The sequence below is a fragment of the Lonchura striata genome, unplaced genomic scaffold, assembly GCF_046129695.1.
Source record: "Lonchura striata isolate bLonStr1 unplaced genomic scaffold, bLonStr1.mat Scaffold_92, whole genome shotgun sequence".
Lineage (NCBI taxonomy): Eukaryota > Metazoa > Chordata > Aves > Passeriformes > Estrildidae > Lonchura > Lonchura striata.
In genome coordinates this window covers 981,549-1,002,248 of record NW_027461191.1, presented here as the reverse complement: position 1 = coordinate 1,002,248, position 20,700 = coordinate 981,549, and the positions used below count along the sequence as shown (strand labels likewise).

At 49.6% G+C, this 20,700-nt stretch overlaps 1 protein-coding gene across 1 annotated transcript in view; it reads right to left on the bottom strand.

The window, feature by feature from the left end:
- Positions 1 to 9,154: 9,154 nt before the first annotated feature.
- Positions 9,155 to 20,700, bottom strand: part of LOC144248839 (uncharacterized) — a 167,276-nt gene continuing 155,730 nt past the window's right edge. The window contains exon 5 of the mRNA XM_077790820.1: positions 9,155 to 9,856. Coding sequence (XP_077646946.1) covers positions 9,248 to 9,856 — 609 coding nt within the window. The 3' untranslated portion in view covers positions 9,155 to 9,247. The remainder of the gene's footprint in view (positions 9,857 to 20,700) is intronic.

The window sequence follows — 20,700 nt, the reverse complement described above, 5'->3', positions numbered from 1 at the left end:
TGGCTGCTCTGCACAGGAGATGAGCAGAGAATGCACTCACAGGCTCTGTGGGCATTGGCATGTTCCAGCTTTAGGAGATCTCTCCAGGAGCTGCAGCTGCATTGTCCTGCAGCCAGAGGTTCCTGTGCCAAGGGCTGGCAGTGATTCTGCCCCAGGCACTTCTCAGCCCCTTCCCAGCCCTGACTGATTGAAGCTCTCTGTGCCTCTGTGCTGTGCCCGGGCTGGCTGCAGGCAGTGCCCCAGCCCTGCTGGGCTGGGAGAAGAGCTGCTCAGCAAGAGAAATGTGCTTTTGAAGCTCTGCTTGGTTACCAGGATCACCCTCTGTGCCAGGAGCCCAGCCCAGCTCAGCAGCACAGACACAGCACAAGGACTTTAATGACCCTCTGGGGCTTTGTGCTCAGGCCCTGAACATCAGGCCCTGAGAGGGAGCTGCAGAAACCTCTCCAGAACTCCAAGTCGCAATCCAACTCCAAAGTTTCTGGGACTTTTAATGGGTCCCACTGAGGGACATGACTGAGAAAGTGTCCCCAGACCTCAGGCAGAGCAGAGAACTGGAGGCACTGATGCCAGGTGGGGACAAAGAAAAGCCAAGTCTTGGTGCCCTGGGGCACAGCAGGGTCTGTGCCACCAAGGGCTGTGAGGAGACACCTTGTCCTGAGGCCCTGGGGCCTCCTGGCACAGCCCCAGCCAGGCTGGGCACTGTCAGCCCCTGGTCCTGCCCTCAGCATCCCCCCCATGCCCACATCCCAGTGGCCTCAAGGATCTGCTGGAAGGATTCCCTGGGGAGCCTTGGTCAGGAATGGCCCTGGGGGCTCCTTCATGCTCCCAGGGACTGCAGGTTTTTCAAAGGACTTTGGGTTTGGCTTTTGCCTTGGAGTCTCTGAGAGCTTTGTGCAATCATGGCCTCCAATTATCTGCTTTAAGGAGTCCCATGAGAGCTTTGTACTGACACTCAGTGGGGCTCATTAATGCTTTGAGATCCTCAAGGTTCTTGGGGTACTTTGGATTGTCCTTTCAAAACGGAGAGGTTTTTGTGCCATTTTCAGTTTCTGAGAGGTTTTTGTGCCATCCTGGTCTCCAGTTCTCTTTTCCAAGGAATCCACAAAGACTCTGTGTTGGGGATGGACCTCAGTGGGTCCCATTAATGCCTTGAGACACCTTGGGTGTTTCCTCTTGACTTTTACTCCTGTAAAGTTTTGTGCAATCTCCTCTCAGGCTGTGAGATTCCGGGGCTCAGCTCCAAATGCACCATGGGGCTCATTCAGATCAAACAAGTCCTGACAAACCATGGCTCTGCCTTGATTTCTCTCTTGTCTGGGGCAGTGGATCAGGAAGTGTCGTGGTTTGACACGGAAAGAGAATTTTTTTCCGGAAGGAAGAGGTCAATTTAGATATTGACCAATTGAAAGTAGACACGCCTCTGAGAACACAGAGGGGTGAAAGCAGAATTCCCAGGGGAACTCGCTCTCTTTGGTTCTGGTCAGCGTGCAGTGCAAACCTCCCCTGCCCAGCCACGAGCTGGGTGGGGGAGGGGAAGCCCCCATGGCCTGAAAGGTAGGCCCCAAGGGTGGTGGAAGGACTGGAACCGGGCTGGCCCCTGCAGATGGAAGGGTGGAAGAAATCTGGGATGTCTCCATTTCCCCCCCCCCCGGTTTCTCTCCGGAGGGGGAGAGAGAAAGAGACGGCAGCGATCCTGTCCTGTCAGCAATTCCACCACAAGGAAGGAGGAGCGGGGGGAGCTCCAAGGTGCCCAGTTGTGTGGGAGTTGCTGGATGTCCGGGCATCGAGCCATCCCTGGGAGTTCAGACTTTTAACCCTTTCTTGAGAAAATGAAAGCTTTGTGAATTTTCCTTTCCCCTCCTCGGTTTGAAAGAGAGGAAGAGGGACACCTTGGACCCTGGGATGTTGGAAGGAGGAATTCTAGAGGGGAGGGGGACAAGGAGTGGCTTTTGGCTGGACTTTTCCGTGTTAGCCACAACCTGAACCAATCTTCTCCTTCAAGAGGGACTGTGTTTTGGGAGGATGCCAGTGAGTCAAGAGACCTGCTTTGGCTGGGAAAAAGACAAAATTGGAGTGAACAGAGAAAAGGTTAGGGGGTTTGTGGTGGTGCCCCCTTGCCCTGGAAAGGAAAGAGAAGAGAAGAAGATCTCTGTTCTTGAGCCCTCAGCCCCAGGGGAAAATGGGGGGGACTGTGGTCCCAAACAATGAAAAACTGAACTGTTGTTTTCTCCCCTCTTGGCAGGGCATCCTTGAAAGGAAAAATCCTAAAGGCAGTGACCATCCATGCATTGTGGTGAGAGCACTGTGCATGGCAAGGAGAAGGGTCACCATGGCAAACTTTTTCTCCGGGTGGTGCCATGTGTGACATGGAAACACAGGATGTGGAGCTGTGTTTCTTGGGGGGGTCTGTGGCACAGGAGAGACTCTGTTCCCTTGATGGACTGAGTGTCGATTGTTTGGAGGGTGGAAACCTGATTGGGGTCCAGATTGTGTCTCACTGTGGTTTGTTGGAGTTGGGTGGTGGGGGGAGGAATGTTTTGCAAGGTTTTCATTTGATCTTTGTGTGGTTTTTTTCTCCTTCTTTAGTTTTCTCTTTTCTTTTGTAGTAGTAGTTTAATAAAGTTTTTTTTCTGTTATTAAGCTTGGGCCTGCTTTGCTCTATTCTAGATTCCACTTCACAGCATTCAAGGGAGGGATCACATTTTCATGGGGGCACTGGCATTGTGCCAGTGTCAAACCATGACAACGGTCTATGTGCCAATTCCCGTCCCCCCCATTTCCCACACCACTCAGGATTTCTCACACCTGGGTCTACTCCTGGGTCAGGGGTCTCTTCAGCCCCCCTAGAAATCTCAGCCCTCATTCTAGAGAGACTGCAGACTGTAGAGAGAAAGTTACCAGATTAAACACCAGGAAGATGGTCTCTTTAACAGTCAGGGGAAACGGAACATTCTCTAATAGGGAGCTAAGAGATTCAGAGGAGAAGAAGGAAAGCAACATCTGAAAAGCCTCATCCCCTGCTTCCCCTCTAACAAACTGGCTGCACAACCATGACCATGAGCCATGCATTCCTGGAACAGACTTCAGCACCTTCATAAACCCCTGAAAGCCATTACACCCAAGCCCAACCTGATGGATATTCTGGTCAGTGGCCTTCTACTGCAAAAACTATGTATTAGGGACAATACTGGAGCTATTCCTGGATAAGAAAATAAACCTAGGGACCATAGAGGGATTAAGATCTCAAAAAAACCCTAGGGACCAGAAACACATACAGGCCTCCACTCTAAAAAGACACTATGAATTCAAACAACAAAGCCAGTAACTGCTCCATACTAACACAAAGTAATTGGAAGCAAAATATGATTAGAATGAGTTTGTTGGTTTTTTTTTCCCTCTCTCCAGCCATGAAATGGGAAGCAAAATATTTGTCCTAGTTCAGAGCAAATCTGGGAGAAAAACCTCTGGAAGGAGCCCCCAGAAAAGAAACCCCCATGGCCCCTCCCCACCCACCTGATTCGGGAAGAATTTTCTCTGAGAGAAGTGGAAAAGAACCTGTTTATTTAACAAACAAAACCCTTCCCAGCACTAAAAAAATGAACAACACCAGATGACAACAAAACTCTTTCACCACTCTGCAGAGATGACAAATCCAGAAAGTCTCTCCTGGGAGTGGTCGCCCGGGTCTGGGCGCTGGGGATTGCTCTGGGCACTGGGGATGGCTGCTGCAGATCACAGAGCGCAGGCTCCCGGTGCTCCTCGGTGTTTCCCAGATCCCAGTCCGGAGCAGGTTGGATGGTATTCAGGAAGAGGAAAGGAAAAGAAACAGTCCAGGGAAAGAACTGGACTGCTCAGCTAAACTAACTAGGAAGCAAAGGCAAAAGCAGAAGCAAGCCAAGCAAGCCAAGTAAAGCAAAAGCCAGCCAGCACTGGCCTCTTCTAGACAGCAGAGCATGGGGGGAGGTGAGCCGGCTGATAACAAGGCAAAACAAACCTTCACTTTCAGAGTCAGTTCTGAAAGCACAGAACAGAATATCAAACATGAACAGAACCCACGATTGGAGATACAAACACCAGAACCTCACCCTGGGACATTCCACCCCTTATCTCCATATCTTCAACATCATGTAAAAACTTCATCAAGTTAAAACTTCCATCTTTCACTTACTCATACACATTTCCTTCCATCTCAATTACTCAAACCTTCAACACTTACACATTTCCTTCTATTTCACTTGCTCAAACCTTTGACACTTACACATTTCTTTCTGTCTCATGTCTGTGTGTTTTCATGCACAGACACTGGCAGCAACACCCAGCAAACAGTGATATTTGCACATGAGTCTCACCCCACAATCAGATCCCCCTGAGGTACACATCGTGTTGCTCCATCTCTCTGCATTATCCACCATGTACAACCTGGTCCCTGAGCAAAGACAATCCCACAAATGGGTTTGTCTGTACTCAAGGCAGAATTGATCCACACTGATTTCCCTAACAAACCTCTGACATGTGCCACTGGGACTTCATGAACTATACTCAGGGGCTCAGACTGGGCAGGACCTGCTCGATTGGTGGAACCTCAGCTGTTAACTAACCAGGTGACCTTTGCTAAATGCTGCTCCCAATTTTTGAAAGATCCCCCACCCAATGCTTTTAAGGTGGTTTTTAACAGTCCATTGTACCTCTCCACTCTGCCTGCAGCTGGTGCATGGTAGGGGATGTGGTACACTCACTCAATGCCATGTTCCCTAGCCCAGGTGTTGATAAGGCTGTTCTTGAAATGAGTCCCATGGTCTGACTCAATCCTCTCAGGGGTACCATGCCTCCAAAGGACCTGCTTCTCAAGGCCCAGGATGGTGTTACAGGCTGTAGCATGAGACACAGGGTAGGTTTCCAACCATCCAGTGGTGGCTTTTACCATGGTGAGCACGTAGCGCTTGCCTTGGCGTGTCTGGGGCAGTGTGATGTGGTCAATCTGCCAGGCCTCCCCATACTTGTACTTGGACCCCCGCCCACCATACCAGAGGGGCTTCACCCGCTTGGCCTGTTTGATGGCAGCACAGGTCTCACAGTCATGGATCACCTGAGAAATACTGTCCATGGTTAGATCCACCCCTCGGTCTTGTGCCCACTTGTAGGTGGCATCTCTGCCCTGATGGCCTGAGGAATCACTGGCCCATTGTGCTCATAGCAACAGCCACTGTTTGAGGCTCACAGTCTGGTTTAGCTGCTGGCTTAGGCTCACAGTCTGGTTTAGCTGCTGGTTTAGGCTCACAGTCTGGTTTAGCTGCTGGCTTAGGCTCCCTGTCTGGTTTAGCTGCTGGCTTAGGCTCACAGTCTGTTTTAGCTGCTGGCTTCGAGCCGGGGCTGTTGGCTGCAGCCTGAGTGACTGGGATCGCTGCTGATTTATCTCCCTGCCCCCCTTCCTCTGTCTGCTGCCCTACAGTATCTAGCAGGGTGTGATAAGCACATGCCACGGCCCAGCTCCCTGCAATGATCTTTTTCTCCTTAGACTTATCATGGCATTTATCTTTCAGGTATCTTGCCACCTCAGCTGGATTCTGAATTTGTTCACATGGGAAGTCCCAGGCTATAGGGTCAGAAAATTCCTTTAAGGTTTGGTCCATATGCTCCCATTTCTTTCTTGAACTCCCTCACGTCTCCTGAGCTGAGAGGTACCTCTACATAACCTATTCCCAGAATTTGGGTTGGTTGTCCCTGCTGACCAGCACTGGGGTTAGGGATCATTCCCAAAGCTACTTCCCTTCATGGATATAGAGCTTGCCCTTCCCTTTCTCTTTCCCCCCTTGTTAGACTGTGAGTAACACAGCGATTTTCCTCAGGGATCGGCTCTGGGATTTCTACCTCTTGGTTATCAAAATCTCCCCCTTGATCTAAATCGGGGTAGACTGCGGGTGGTGCTGGTGGGGGTTGGAGGAGGATGTATGTATGGTAGAGGGGGTGCAGTTGGAACTTCCTCAGGCTTTTTATTTTTCTTTTTCCCTCCCTGGGTGCTTCAGGCAAAGTTTTGCTCTTGTTTCCCCCACTATCCAGACAGCATACTTGCTCTCTCCCATATCAAAAGGTTCTTTGGAGTTTACATAAATGTTTAATGCCTGGAAAATCCAGACCTTGAAGTTTCCAAACACTGGCCAAAACAAATTATCACTACAGATTTGTTTTCCTCCCCATTCTTTTATACAATAATGTATCATTTTTGCCACAGCCTTCCCTTTCCTTGAAGGATATTCATCCCAAGATTTTATCATTAGACCTAACGGACTGTCAGGGGGGATCTGGGGAAGCGTTACCGGGGTCCCCGTCCCCATGGAAGCAGAGGGCTTGCTTTTCCTCTGTCCCATCTCCCAGGACACCTTCAGGCACACACACACTCGCGGCCCCTGTTGGTGCCCAGCCACTCGCGGGCTCTGCAAACCGCACTACTCAGAGCTCTGCCCGTGCCTCGTCCTACAAGGACGTCTCACGCGTTATGTCCTGGGATCCCAGCCCAACCCAGCGGATCCCCACTTTTATACTCACGCTGTCCTGCGTCTTCGCCCGGCTTCGTGCACAAAGATTACGGGGTTACCGGTATCCCTTGTGCTCAATACCGAATTTGGGTTCGTCGGTAAGGGTCTGGGAAGGAAAAGCCTGCACCAGGGCCGCTGCAGAGGCAGCAGGGTGACTCCCTGATTAGGAATTCCCACCCGGTCGCCCTTATCCGAGTCACGGCACCAAATTTGTTATGGACAAATTCAATTGGGGAGGCTAATTATCGATAAATCAATTAACAAGAATTTATTAAGCAAGTGGTATTAAGCAAAAGAACAGCGCTGGGTGGCTGGGGAGCCTCTGCTCTGCCACGGAGCACCTTCCCCCTTTGACCTTTTTGTTTTTATACGTCCCGGTTGACGTATTTTCTCTCGATGCACTCTGCGTCGGTGCAATTGGTTCCTGGGGGTCTTTTTTTCTGCCCTTGGAGGTCGCAGGAATGAAGGCTCCTCATCTTCCTTGCAGATTGTCCTTGGCCTAAAAGTTAACTTGTATATAATTAGTTACACAGTCTTCTATGCTAGTTGCATTCCCTACTCAGTTCAAATTCTTGTCTCCTTTAACACTCATTTTGATGAACAAAGACCATTTTATTTATTACACCCACTCTCTCCCAGTTCCCCCCAGCGTGTCCATCTCTCTGCTGCCCTCGAGCTCCCGGCCCAGCCCCGGCCGCCTGCTCCCATCCAGCTGAGGTGGTTCCAGGGCCAGCAGGAGCTCTCTGTGGTGGCCACCGACGTGGTCCCCAACGGGGACTGGACCCACCAGCTCCTGGTGCTGCTGGAAACCCCAACCCAGGCTGGGCTCACCTCCACCTGCCAACAACATCAGCCTGGAACAACCTGTGAGCTGGAACTGGGGTATGGGGGAGGAACTGAGGGTGCTCGGAGAGCCACTGGGATGTGCTGGGAGAACCTGGGAGGGAGTTGGAGAGAGCCTGGTTTCAACTGGGAGAGGAAGTTGGGGGTTTAGAAGGGCTAAGAAGGGGTTTGAAGGATACTGGGGAGGGTGGGATGAGGTTCTGGGGGTCCTGTTGGGCACTGGGAGGGCGTTTGGGTGCGCTAGGTTTAAGTGGGAGGGAATAGAGTGAGCCTGAAGGAGCTGGATGGAGATTGGGGATGGAAAAGCAGAGATTGGGATGAGGTTGGTTGTGCTGGGAAGAGACTGGGAGGGCTCTGGGTGAGTCCTGGTGGGGCTGGGAAGGGACTGGGATAGGCTTTAGGGGTCCTGGGGCAGTGGGGGACGACTGTAAGGAGGCTGTGGGATCCTGAGAGGGACAGGAGGGGCTTTGGTGGGTCCTGGGGAGGTCAGGAAGGGATCAAGAGGGAGGTTTCAAGGGATCCTGAGTGGGCTGGGAGAGACTAGGAAAGTGCTTGGAGGGGCTTGAGTGTCTGTGAGAGTTTTTAGGAGATCCTGACCCCTGCGGACCACCCAGAGATGTTGCTGGATGCTGCCGCAGCAAGATGCTGACAGGAACTGGAGACTCCCAAATTGGGCTTCGTCTTCCTGGCACTGGGGATCGGGTTCTACCTGTGCAAGAGAGTCTGGGGGGTCCCGTGTGTCGTGTCCCCCCTCCTCTGGAATGTGTGTGCTCCCCGGGGCCCCCAGCCTGGTGTCACCCCCTTTTCTCTGCCCACAGAGCTCCTGAGCCGCCGGCGGCCGCAGCCGCTCCCTGTGACCTCGGGCCTTGCCGGGACCCCCCCCGCTCTATCCCCACGCTGATTTTGGGAGGGTCGAGTGTCCCCCAGCCCTGCTGTCACTCTGCCCCTGCCCCCTGCTCCCAGTGTTCCCAGTAAAGCTTCCCAGTTAAACCCAGCCCAGTTCCTGGGGGCACTGGGGAGGGACTTGGGGGGACCCCACGGCGGGGCCGGCCCTGGGCAGGGAGGGCGGGTCCACGTGGGGAACACTGCCTGCTGCGGGTCTGCCCGGCAACTGGTGAGTCATCAGCCCCGCTCTCGCTGATTGGCTGACTCTTCTCCACCGCGTTCTCTCATTGGCTGAGGAGAGGCCCGGCAGTGCAGAGAAGGAACGGGAGAGATCCCGCCCCGAGCACCGGCACGGGGACAACAGACCCGGCCTGGGCACAGGGAGGGAATTTATTACCAACCAAACCACGGCAGCACCCGGAGAAGGGAAAGAAATCCCTCCAGCACCTTCCCCCACCCAACGGGGATCACCCACAACAGGGTTATCCACCATGGAGAGACGGGGACATCCGAGTTTAGACCAAAGCCAATTTTACTGAGTGTACCAGGTGTTTATACAGGGATTTACTTGTATGGGGCTTATAGAGGGCTCTGTTTTTGGTAACAATTTCCCATTGGTTACACCTTCTTGGTGACATCCAGTAACCTGGGAACATTTATGTTATCACAAAGACTCACACCATGTTGCCTGGTCACTTCTTGCCCAGGGAGACTGAAACTGTGTCTGTGTCTCCCACAGTTTCTGCTCAGTCAGGCCTCAGATATCAGGCCCCTTGATCAGCTCCATTGCTTTACTCTCTGTTTTATTCCCCATACCGGGGCACCAGGGCTCTGCCCCACGGGGGTCACTGGGGATCATCCAGCCTGGATCCTCCCATGGGGGATGGAGCTGCAGCAGCACACCAAGCTCTTCCCTCACTCTCTTCCCTCACTCCAAGCTCTTCCCAAACCCTCATCCCTCACTCAGGGCACTCACAGGGCTTCCCTTAGTGGTGCCTCCGTTGGTGTGTGGTCAAGGCTGAGCTCTGTGAGAAGCTCTTCCCACACTTCCCACACTCATAGGGCCTCTCCCTGGTGTGGATGCGCCGGTGCTTGGTGAGGTGGGAGTTTTGCTTGAAGCCCTCCCCGCAGTCGGGGCAGTGGAAGGGCCTCTCCTCTGTGTGAATCCGCTCATGGAGGAGGAGATTGGAGCTGGTCTGAAACCTCTTCCCACACTGGGGACACTCGTAGGGCCTCTCCCCAGTGTGGATGCCCTGGTGTGCTCGCAGGCCTGAGCTCCTCCCAAAGCTCTTCCCACATTCCAAGCACTCATAGGGCCGTTCCCCAGTGTGGATCACCTGGTGCTGGATCAGGCCAGACATGTCTTTGAAGCCCTTCCCACATTTCCCACACTCGTAGGGCCTCTCCCCGGTGTGGATGCGCCGGTGCACGGTGAGGTCGGAGTTGTGCTTGAAGCCCTCCCCGCAGTCGGGGCAGCGGTAGGGCCTCTCCTCTGTGTGACTCCGCTCATGTCTGAGGAGAGTGGAGCTTCTCTGAAACCTCTTCCCACACTCTCCACACTCGTAGGGCCTCTCCCCAGTGTGGATCCTCTGGTGCTCGATCAGGTTGGATCTCCACCTGAAACCCTTCCCACATTCCAAGCACTTGTGGGGCTTCTCCCTGCCATGAGGCTTCTTCACCAGCTCCAAGCTCCGGCTGGATCTCTGCCCGCCTTCCTGGCTCAGGGGGCTCTTTCCTCCCCGCAGCTCCCTGGGCTGGGTTTGCAGCTCCTCCTCCTGCAGCATCTCCGGGGCTTTTCCTCCTCCTCCATCCAGCCACGCCCTGGAAATGACAAATCCTGATTTGACAGAAAAACAAGAGAAAAGCTCCTTGTACTGGAGGTTCCTCCTTGCCCAAGTTCATCTCAGGAAGTCACTGGGAATCTTGTGTCTATAAGAACCTACAAAACACCAAGATTTAGCTCAAAAATCCTGCAAACTTCAAGACACAGTACAAAACCTCCCCAAACATAGCAGCTCAGCAAATCCACCTCCAAAACATAAAGATTCAGCTGCCACATAAAACCAAAGCACCAACATTTAGCCCAAGCAAGCTCAGAAACAAGAAGATTCACCCCGTGAAAATTGTGGATCCCCCTCCACAGTCACCTGCTGCATGTGGGGGGAGCACCGCTCCTGGGGCTGGGGGGAGGCTGCAGACACAGGGAGGGGTGGAACCTTCTGCTGCTTCCTCTTTCTGCTCCGCCTCCTCCTCCTCCTGTGTCTCTCCTCTTCCTCCTGCTATTCCTCCTTCTCCTGCACAATCCCACCCTCTCCTGCCACCTGCATCGTTTGACCATTCTGTTCCTCAAGCCTGCTTCTCCTTCCCTTCTCCTCCTGCCCCCAGGCCCAGCACCCACTGCCGGCTCCCTCTTCCCCCCAGCCCCACAGCATCCCAGCCAGGGGCAGGGATGGAGCTGGGGCAGGTCGGGCTGGGGCAGCGCTGGGCTCTCGGCCGCTCCCGCCCGCACTCGGTCCCCACTGCAGCCGCTCCCGCCAGGACAGCGCGGGGGGGCCCGGCCTTGGCGCTGCCCTACTCCCACCTCCCCAAATTCCCCTCGCGGGGCCATGGGGCCGAGGGGGGGCGCAGGTGGGTCCAGGTGGGGAATGCTGAGATAATTTCAAGAGTGGGTCCCCAAGAAGAAGAATTGGAATTTGTGGTAGACACAGGGGCAGAATGAACCTTTCTGTTAAATATTCCAAAAGGTTATAGTGTAAGCAAAGATACCATAATAGTAACAGGAGCAAAAGGAGAGAGTTTCACAGTACCCGTTATTAAAAATGCGGTAATAGAGGGAGAAACTAAATTTTGGATGAGGGATGTTTTCTTGGTCCCAGGGGCAGGTAGCAATTTATTGGGATGAGATTTACAGGTGAAATTAGGAATAGGGGTTGTTCCAGAAGATGGGAAGATGACAGCTAGACTTTTAAAACTAGGCCAGGAGGATGGAAGAAGAATTAACAAGGAAGTTTGGGCTGGGGAGGGAAATAGGGGAAGATTAAATATTGACCCCATAAAGATCACAACTGAGGAAAAAAAAAATGTCCCATATGTGTACGGCAGTATCCTGTATCTTTAGAAGGACGGGAATGTTTAAAGCCAGTAATAGAAGGACTAACAAAGGATGGGACATTAGAACCTTGTATGTCTCCCCATAATACCCCAATACTCCCAGTAAAGAAGCTTGATGGGAGCTATAGACTGGTACAAGCCTTAAGGGAGGTTAACAAAGGAACTCAGACCCGCTATCCAGTGGTACCAAATCCTTATACTCTTTTCAGTAAAGTTCCTCCCCAGCATCAGTGGTTTAGTGTAGTGGACCTTAAAGATGCCTTTTGGGCTTGCCCATTAGCCCAGGAGAGCAAGTTATCTTTGCTTTTGAATGGAAGGACCCACTAACTGGAGAAAACAGCAATTAAGATGGACAAAACTATCACAGGGGCTTATAGAATCCCCAAACTTATTTGGACAAGCTTTAGAAACAATACTACAAACTTTCCACACTCCCCCTGAAATACAAATTATCCAATATGTGGATAATCTTTTACTTTCTGGGGAAGCTGAAGCTGAAGTTAGAGAGGCTACTATAAAGCTTTTGAATTTTCTTGGGGAAAAAGGATTAAGGGTATCAAAAGGGAAGCTGCAATTTGTAGAATCAGAGGTAAAATATCTTGGACACTTGCTTAGAAAGGGTAGTTGGAAGCTCAACCCAGACTGAAACACAGGGATTCTATCCCTTCCCCCTCCCTCTTCAAAGGGGGAAATCAGAAAGATACTCAGATTATTGGGATATTACAGATTGTGGATTGAAGGATATACACAGACAGTAAAATTTTTGAATAAAAAAAATTGACAGAGGGAGATGATATAAAATGGATCAAAAAGGATAATGAAAAATTAAGAAAAAAGAAGTTAAAACTAGCCCCAATATCAACTTTAAGCTTACCTTCACTAGCAACACCCTTTCATTTGTATGTAAATGAAAAAAAGGGGGTAGCTCATAGGGTTTTGTTTCAAGAGTGGGGAGGAGTAAAGAGACCCATGGCTTATTTATCAAAGATGTGGGATCCAGTAAATCAAGGCTGGCCAGTGTGTATTCAAGCTATAGCAGCTACTGCAATCCTAGTAAAGGAAAGTCATAAACTGACTTCTAGAGGTAAATTAATTGTGTGCACACCTCATGCAGTACTAAATTTCTTCCAATTTGCATTGTGATTTTTATCTTGAAATACATAACTTACTGTACTCTAGGATTGAAAAACTAGTTTACAGCTGTGACATAGCAAAACCTGCTATTAATTTGAGTCAATGCAGGCTGTTCAATCAAGTGTTCTCAGTGTGTAAAGTTAAACTAAAGGTAACACCAGCTGCTTGGTAGGTCAATGAGAAACAATTTTCCTTCCAACCAGTCCTTTTTCATGTACCCAAATGTGTTTTGCTTTCTTCGTTTTTTTGTTTTGTTTGTTTGCTGTTTTTTCTGGAAGTGCTAACTACTTGCAGTGTATCTAGAAGAGCAAATAAAATTGTGCATACAAAACACTTGTAAAAAAATAGGGCTCATTTTTTCCCACAATGGGAGGTGGCTACATATAGAAAAGGGAAACTACAAAGCTAGATGAAGAAAAAGTTTCAGTATCTTCTAATGTAAACAATTTGTTACTTCCAGCATCACAGTGGGTTTGTGACACACACATATGAAAAAGATGGTGAGGGAGATCTCTGTTTACTACAGTTTCCTATTTCTTTAATGAGTTAGAGAGCTATGAAGCAATTGTGACTCCTTGTGTGGATTACCCAGGCCTGCAGGGAGGGCTGGGCCATGGTTCCCTCTGTGCTGCAGGCAGCCCTGCAGCGTGGCAGCAGTGGCTTGCCTCTGGTGAGTTTGCAGGCAGGGTGCTCCAGCACTGCAGTGCCCAGGGGCAGTTTCCTATTTTGACACCAAAGCTTAAATTCAAGAGTGCCTCTTCCCATCCAGTTATTGTTTGTACTGTAAGAACCTCTTCAGAGAGTGTCTCCTGGCAGTCAAAAAGAGAGTATTGCAGAGATAAATTCCTTACTTGCTGTCTCCCCCACTGTATCCACATTTTGTCTATTCCCTCTTCAAATTATAGATTTGTAAAACTCATGCTCTGTGTCCTCAGATGCCCTTCCCAAATCAAACCTTGGCTTCTTTGCAAATTATATTGCACTAACAAGCATTGCCTTAAATTTTTTATTGCAGGCAAGATCACTTCAGAAGTAAGTTTTTCTTTACCTTGTTCCTACAACCCTTTCAAGCTTGTGAATGGAAAATTGTGACAGCAAAATAAGTCTTTAGTTTTAGCAGTGTCAGCTGTGGGTAGCTGGTAGCCCTTGGTGGAGGGTGCCGTGAATTAAAGGCCTGCAGAACACACATAACAACAGTAATTAAATTTGTAAGGAAGTTGAAAAAGGAGGGAGAGGTGATTGGCAGACTCACCTCTCCAGGATGTAGGACTAATGTTAGAAAGTGGACTGATATTGGAATGTGGATGTTGAAATGTGAAGAGAGAAAAAGAGGGCGAAACAGAGAGAAAGGGAGAAGAGAGAAGAAGAGAGAAAAAGAGAAAGAGAGAGAAAGGGAAAGAGAGAAAGAGAAAGAGAAAGAGAAAGAGAAAGAGAAAGAGAAAGAGAAAGAGAAAGAGAAAGAGAAAGAGAAAGAGAAAGAGAAAGAGAAAGAGAAAGAGAAAGAGAAAGAGAAAGAGAAAGAGAAAGAGAAAGAGAAAGAGAAAGAGAAAGAGAAAGAGAAAGAGAAAGAGAAAGAGAAAGAGAAAGAGAAAGAGAAAGAAAGAGAAAGAGAAAGAGAAAGAGGGAGAGCGAAATACACCCCAAAGTCCCCATACCGCAGCTATTTGTAAGTTCTCCCCCATTCCTGCTAGACAGAGTGACAACAAGGGGAGGGGAGTGAGGAAGTACAGTCAAAGGCAAAGCTGTGAAAAAGAGGGAGAGCTGGACCACCAATAGAGATAAGATCAAAGCAGAGATAGCTGACTCTCACAATGTGCTTTATTTTCTTAAACAAGACTTCTTTTTTTTCCTTCTGATTTTTGTTAAGTAAAGGAGGCTTTTGTTCTGAAGAATGGGTCTGTAAGACTAAAACAGTTGGATGTTGCCTAAAAAGCAAAAAACTAAGAGATGTGATACATCTTGTGTTAAATTTGGGCTAGTCTTTTTTTATTTAACTAATTATAGCTCACAAGAAGAAGAATTGGCCTCTGCAGCAATTAGCACAGCTGGATACAAGAAGAAGAAGCAGCTACAGAAAAAGTTTTTAGTTAAACCCAGAAAGTTTTGAAGAAAACTAACGGTGAAAGTTAATGCAGTATTGTTTTTCTTTTAACACTGTGTTATTAAGAAGTCCTTTCCAGGTACTACTAAAGCAGCAATCCCAACCATGGAAAAGAGGGTGAATTCATGCCAGCAAAATAAAAGAATTTGTGAAGAAACGTGAGGAATGGACTATCACATCTAAACCGGGTGACACCAAATTGACTTTCAACCAGGACTGGGTGGTAATGGTTTGGGAAGAGCCAAATGATCCAAGGCAGGTACAAAGAATAACACCTAACTGAGAAATAAGGCAAAGCTTGCATCACTGGTTCTAAGCCCTGCCTGAATAAGCCCTGAGACGCCTCCGACACCTCCTTGGCAGAGGAACACTGCCACTTCAAACAGGAGGATCGGGAGTGTTTGAGTCAAAGAGTTCTGATAGTCTGGCCTTAGCCTGTGACTTGTACAGGCAAGAAGGGAAATTGCCATTAATACTATGCTGTATACTTTATTTGATTCATCCCCATATTGGACATGGCAGCTGGGTTATAAGTGAATGTTTAAATTATGAGAATAATTGGCATTGTAGCTCACAAAATCTATGTTCTCGTGGCAAGAAGTATTGAGTACTGAATCAATCCCCTATACAGAAAGACCTCAAAAACTGAAGTAATAAATTGCTTTTGTAGATGGGAATTATTAGTGCCTGTTGACTGAGAGATACCTGAGGAATGGTGGAAAACCACAGTTAAAAGGTGTCAAAAACAATTTGCCTGGAAATGAGTAAAAAAGGAGTGACAAGGGAAACAGAGGGCAAGCCTGGATTGAGCACTGTACTCACCAGCGAGAAGATCACACGTACCTGCTGTGGGCAGCAGCCCCACAGGCAGGGGAGGTGGGGGTATAAGCCACGCCAGACCTCTGTCATTCCTGTTTCTGTCTCTCATTTGTTGTCTTTTCCCTTCTGAGATAGCAGCAAGATCGTGTCACAAATGCTACAGAAAGTATCACATGGAAAGAAACCAAAGTTCCTTTTTGTTACACACACCCATGTCAACAGGCACTGTTATAACCCATCCAAATTAAGTACCTGCAGGAAAAAGGGGGAAAATTATCACATACAAAGAACTTAGGAAAAAGTAGTAATACTTGGGGCATGGAATGTCCAAAAGGAGAGAGATGGATTTGTTTTACATTTGATCTTAGAAATATAGTCCAAGATTCGGTAAAGAGACAATTAGTAAAAAAAAAGGTAAAACAAGCACAGCAGTCTAGCTCTGTGTTAACCCCAAATTATATCCTCAGTCATATTAAATGACTCCAAGCAGTTATAGAGAAGATAATAAACAAAGCTGCTCAGGCATTGGAATTAATATGGAGTCTGCAAAGCCAAACATCACCTGCAGTGCATTAAAATAGGTTGGCTTTACGCTATTTATTGGCTAAAGAATGGGGTGTACAGATTGTTGAAAATAGATGGCAATGAGGATGTCATCCTGGAAAAAACAAAGGATATCAGAAAAAAATTATGACCCAGGTATCAGTCCAAAAATGGGAAAATAACGTTAAAAACTAGCAGGTGGGGTAATGTATTGAGAATGGGATGGTGGAAGAAATTAGGATTCTTCCTTTTATGTGTTACAAGTGTTTTGATATTTCTTCTTTGTTTAATCCCATGTTTTATTTGATTACCAACAGAGTCCAAAGAATGCAAGAGGACAGGAAATATTCTTTATAAAGCATTTGGCTTGAGCAGTAAGAGGTGGGATTGTGAAAAATGCATATTTATGATTGGCTTTTCACAAATGTTACAATGAATAATATATGTGTCATGTTAGAAAGTTATGCTGTATTAATTCCCTTACATATTGTGTTAAGTGTAGTTTTAGGTTACAACATTATGTTAAAATAGAGATTATGTATGTGGGGGGAGTTTTCTTTTTAGGAATGAGATGCTCCCTTTGAAGAACACCTAAATCTTCCAAAGGAGAGGAATTTATGTCTTCTTATCAGGAGAAGCTAATTTCTTCAGGCCTTGCTCAGACTTGAAGACGCCAGGGGATTAAAGGGAACAGTTGACATACAACAGTTTCTTGTTTAGAACAGAATGTATGCATAACCATGAAGGATGTATGAATATGCAACAAGTGTCTTGGTTTAAGGGTGATTCCTTTGTTCACAAGTCAAGCTTTTCTTGACTTAGGGTCGGAGAGCATCTGGACATCCGTAATTCTTTGCTCTTTTTGTCTTGTAATTGTCCTAACTCTAATTGTATTATTATTTTTATAACCATTCTATTACTAATAAACTTTTAAAATTTTAAAAACCAAGTGATTAGAGTTTTTCAAAATTTTCAAAACTAGATGAGATTTAAAGGTGACCCTTTAACTCATAAACAATAAATAGATGATTTGAAGGAAAAAAAAAAAGCAGCAGGTTGTGGGGGGGGCACAACTGAGGCTGCTGAAGGCTGCTGTGGAAGAGAAGCTGCATTCCAGGCACCCAGGAGGAGCTTCAGAAATGCAAATTAACACTGCTGGGGCAAACTGGGGACAATGTACCTGGCTCTTCTTGCCTGGGGCAGGAATTGGCTGATTCCCTCTGCCCCTCACCCCAAGCTCTGCCTGCTTGCACAGATGGAATCTGCACAGCTGAAGGCAGAGCCCATGCTGAGGATCTCTGACTCTGCAACAGAAATGGCTGAAGCTGCAAAGGGAAACAGCAAATGGAGAATGTTGGGAAAACTTCACTAAAATAAGGGGGGGAACATCCCTCTGCCCACTCCAACATCTGCTGTCACTGTCTGTGCTGTACAGGGTGTATCAGAGCACTGGGGGTTTTGCTAGAACAAGTTCAGGGAAATCAGTTGGAATTCAAGTATATGATGAAGGAGTAAGAAAAAAAATGGTCAATTGATGCAGCCCCAGCTTGAGGGAGCGCCCAAACATGGGGAAAAGATGAACGGCCACCAGAACAAATCCTACAACACCATGGACCAGCCCCTGGGAACCAAAATGATTTTGTGAAAAATGCATGTTATATGGCTCTGTGCAGATAGTTACTATATGTATTATGTTATAATGATAACTTGTGCTGTATGAACATTTTAATAGTACGGTAAACGTAGCTTTGTAGATAAAATGAAGCTTTAGCAGTTAAAAGAGAAAACATGCATGTGTGTGTGTGGCGGGGGGGGGTTAAGGAATGAGAACACCTAAATTAGCTCAAGGAACACCTAAATTCTCCAGAGAAGAGCAATTTATGGATTTCTTACTAGAAGAAGTTAATTTCTTCAGGCCATGCTCAGACTGGAGGATGCCGTGGGGATTAAAAAAAACAGCTGACATACAACAGACAGAGTTACTTGTTTTAAATAAAATTTATGCATAACCATGAAGGATATAAGAATATGCAACAGTGTATTTTTTTAGGGGTGATTCCTTTATTCACAAGGTATTCTTGTTGTGGCTTAAGCGCCCAAGAGAGCATCTGTACATCTGTAAGTCTTTGCTTTTTAATGTCTTGCAATTGTCCTAACCCTAAATTTTTAGTAGTCTAATTGTATTTCTACTTCTATAACCATTTTACTAGTATTAAACTTCTAACATTTTAAAAACCAAGTGATTGGCGTTTCTCACAAATTCATATCAGGAGACAGAGAACCATTTATCATTTCAATGGCATCATTAGATTACAAGCTGTCCTCAGAATAAGAACCAACCAGACAGCTCCAGCTCCTGACCTTCCTGCCGACCAAGCCACTGAAATGAGGAACACAACATTTCAGCAGGAGATGGGATCAGATTATCTGTGAACAGAAAAAGGAGGAGTTTGTGGAAAACTAAATGGCTCAAACTGCTGCTGGTAAAGAGATGACAAGGGAAAAGTGGTGAAAAAGCTAACAAAGGAAATAGGAGAGCAGTTTATGTATTGGTCAAACATGGAAAGGATGGATATAGGACACGGTTTCGTGGCTCCCTGGCACACCAGGGGTCAAACGAATGCTGCTTCTCCTCTTCTGTCCTGCAGCAACTCTCATCTTTTTACCATGCTCCACACCTTGGCAGTGCAGCTCATCCAGCAGCTGAGCCAGGGCATGCAGGTGGCAGCCAGGCCTCCTGATCCACAAACGGCTACAAAAGGACAGGGAATGAGGGCACCGAGAATAATCCCAAAACCAAAGAGGACCCGGGAAGAACAAAACAGAGTCAAGGAGTGAATCTGCCTGGAGATAGGGCCGGGCACTTGTAGAGAAGGGGAGAAACCATCAGTTCCAATAAATGTTCCAAATTGACCCAGAGAGCTGCTCAAAGTCCCGCTACATTCCCGAACTTCGAGGAGAAGAACAAAGACTTAACAGAGCCATGAATATCGGCTGTTCTACAAAAGGAGGGTGCACATTAACGAGGACAGGCTCCAGGCGCATCGGGAAGTCGGAACCTTCCAAGGAACTCAGCCGGTGGGCAAAGGCAGAGGGAGATGCGGCCGGGAAAATGAGGATAAAAAGGAGGCTGCGGGCTACAGCCACGGCAGAGAGCGCACGGCAAATGCCCCACGGCCTCTGCCCCTGCTCGGCAATAAAGTCACTTTGACAGGACTCCTCGCTCTCCGCCGGGCACACGAACCTCCGGCGACGGGAATTTCCCCGCCCGCTCCCGGCCGCGGGGCAGCCCCTCTGTCCTACCCACAGCAGCCGGGCCGAGCCAGCGCTGCTCCGGCAGCGGCTCCTGCCCGGCCCCGGCGGGAAGGAGACCGCGGGCAGCCGCTCCCGCAGCGCCCTCAGCCCGGGGCCGGCACGGGCCGGACACGGCACCGGCGAGCCGCCGGAGCCCCCTGCCGCCCCCTCCGCCCGCAGCCGGCCCCGAGCCCCCGCAGAGCCCAGCGCGGCTCCCACCTGCGCCGGGGCCGCCTCCGAGCTCCGCCGCCGCCGCCTCACCGCGCTCCGGCCGCTGCCGCCGCTGCCGGGCCCGCGCAGCCGCTCGGCCAATGGCGGCGCTGCGCGGCCACGGCCGCCCTCAGCCCGCCGCCGGGGCCGCGCCGCGCCCCGCTCCCACCAATCAGCGCGCCGCAACCGCGACTGACGGCACCGGCGGCCAATGGCAGCGAGCTCGGGGCGGGCTCTGCGCACGGCCCCGCCTCGCCCCGCGCTCTCGGCGCCCCCGGGCTGCGTGAGGGGAAAGCCGGAGATGAGGAACAGCCCCGGCACGGGCCCGGGCCGAGCCGGGATTGAGCTGCCCACACAAACAAACTTCTCCGCGCCTCCCGCCACGGCTTTCCCGGCCCTGCGCCTCCCGTGCCTCCGCCTCTGCGGGAAGCCCAGGAGCCTCACTTCTCCTGCCCCTCGTTAGCGCACCAGTGCTTCGCTTTGATTTCCCCCGAAAAGGGAAACCTGCCCGAAGCCCTGTGGGTGGGTGGGGCAGGGGAGAGATTTCTGGCAGAAAACTCCAAAGACTCGGAGCAGGAGAAGGAGAAGTCAGTGCAGAGCCTTAAATGCAGCTTTCCCCGCGCCTCCCTGCTCCCAGCTGCACCTCCTCCCCCGGCAGGGCAGGAGACAGGGAATGGGGCCATGCTCAGCTCATCCCCCGGGGCTTCTCCCTCTGCTCAGGGACAGGAGTCGTTCCCTGCTGCACCCTGCGCTCTCTCCCGGCCGAGACTTCTCCAGGAACTTCTCGGAGCGGAGTCCATCCCCTGGGCACAGCCCCCTCCGAGTGCTGCAGCGTGGGTCACTGTGCCACGGGCTCAGTCCTGCCAGGACAGGCTGCTCCAGCGGGGCCCCTCTGCCCGCGGGCTCACAGCCTCCTCTCGGGCATCGCCGAGCTCCAGCCCGGCTCCTCCAGGGGCTGCAGGGGATCTCTGCATCCCCATGGACCTGCAGGGGATCTCTGCATCCCCATGGACCTGCAGGGGGATCTCTGCATCCCCATGGACCTGCAGGGGATCTCTGGCTCCCCATGGACCTGCAGGGGGATCTCTGCAGCCCCATTGTAATATATGTTATGGCACAATTCGTGATTTTGTAAAATATACATCAAGTCAGTTGTGGTTGTAGAAAAAGATTCTTAAAGTTTTAAATGACCAGTGGCTGCAGCCGGGGCTGGAGAAACCACAGCTG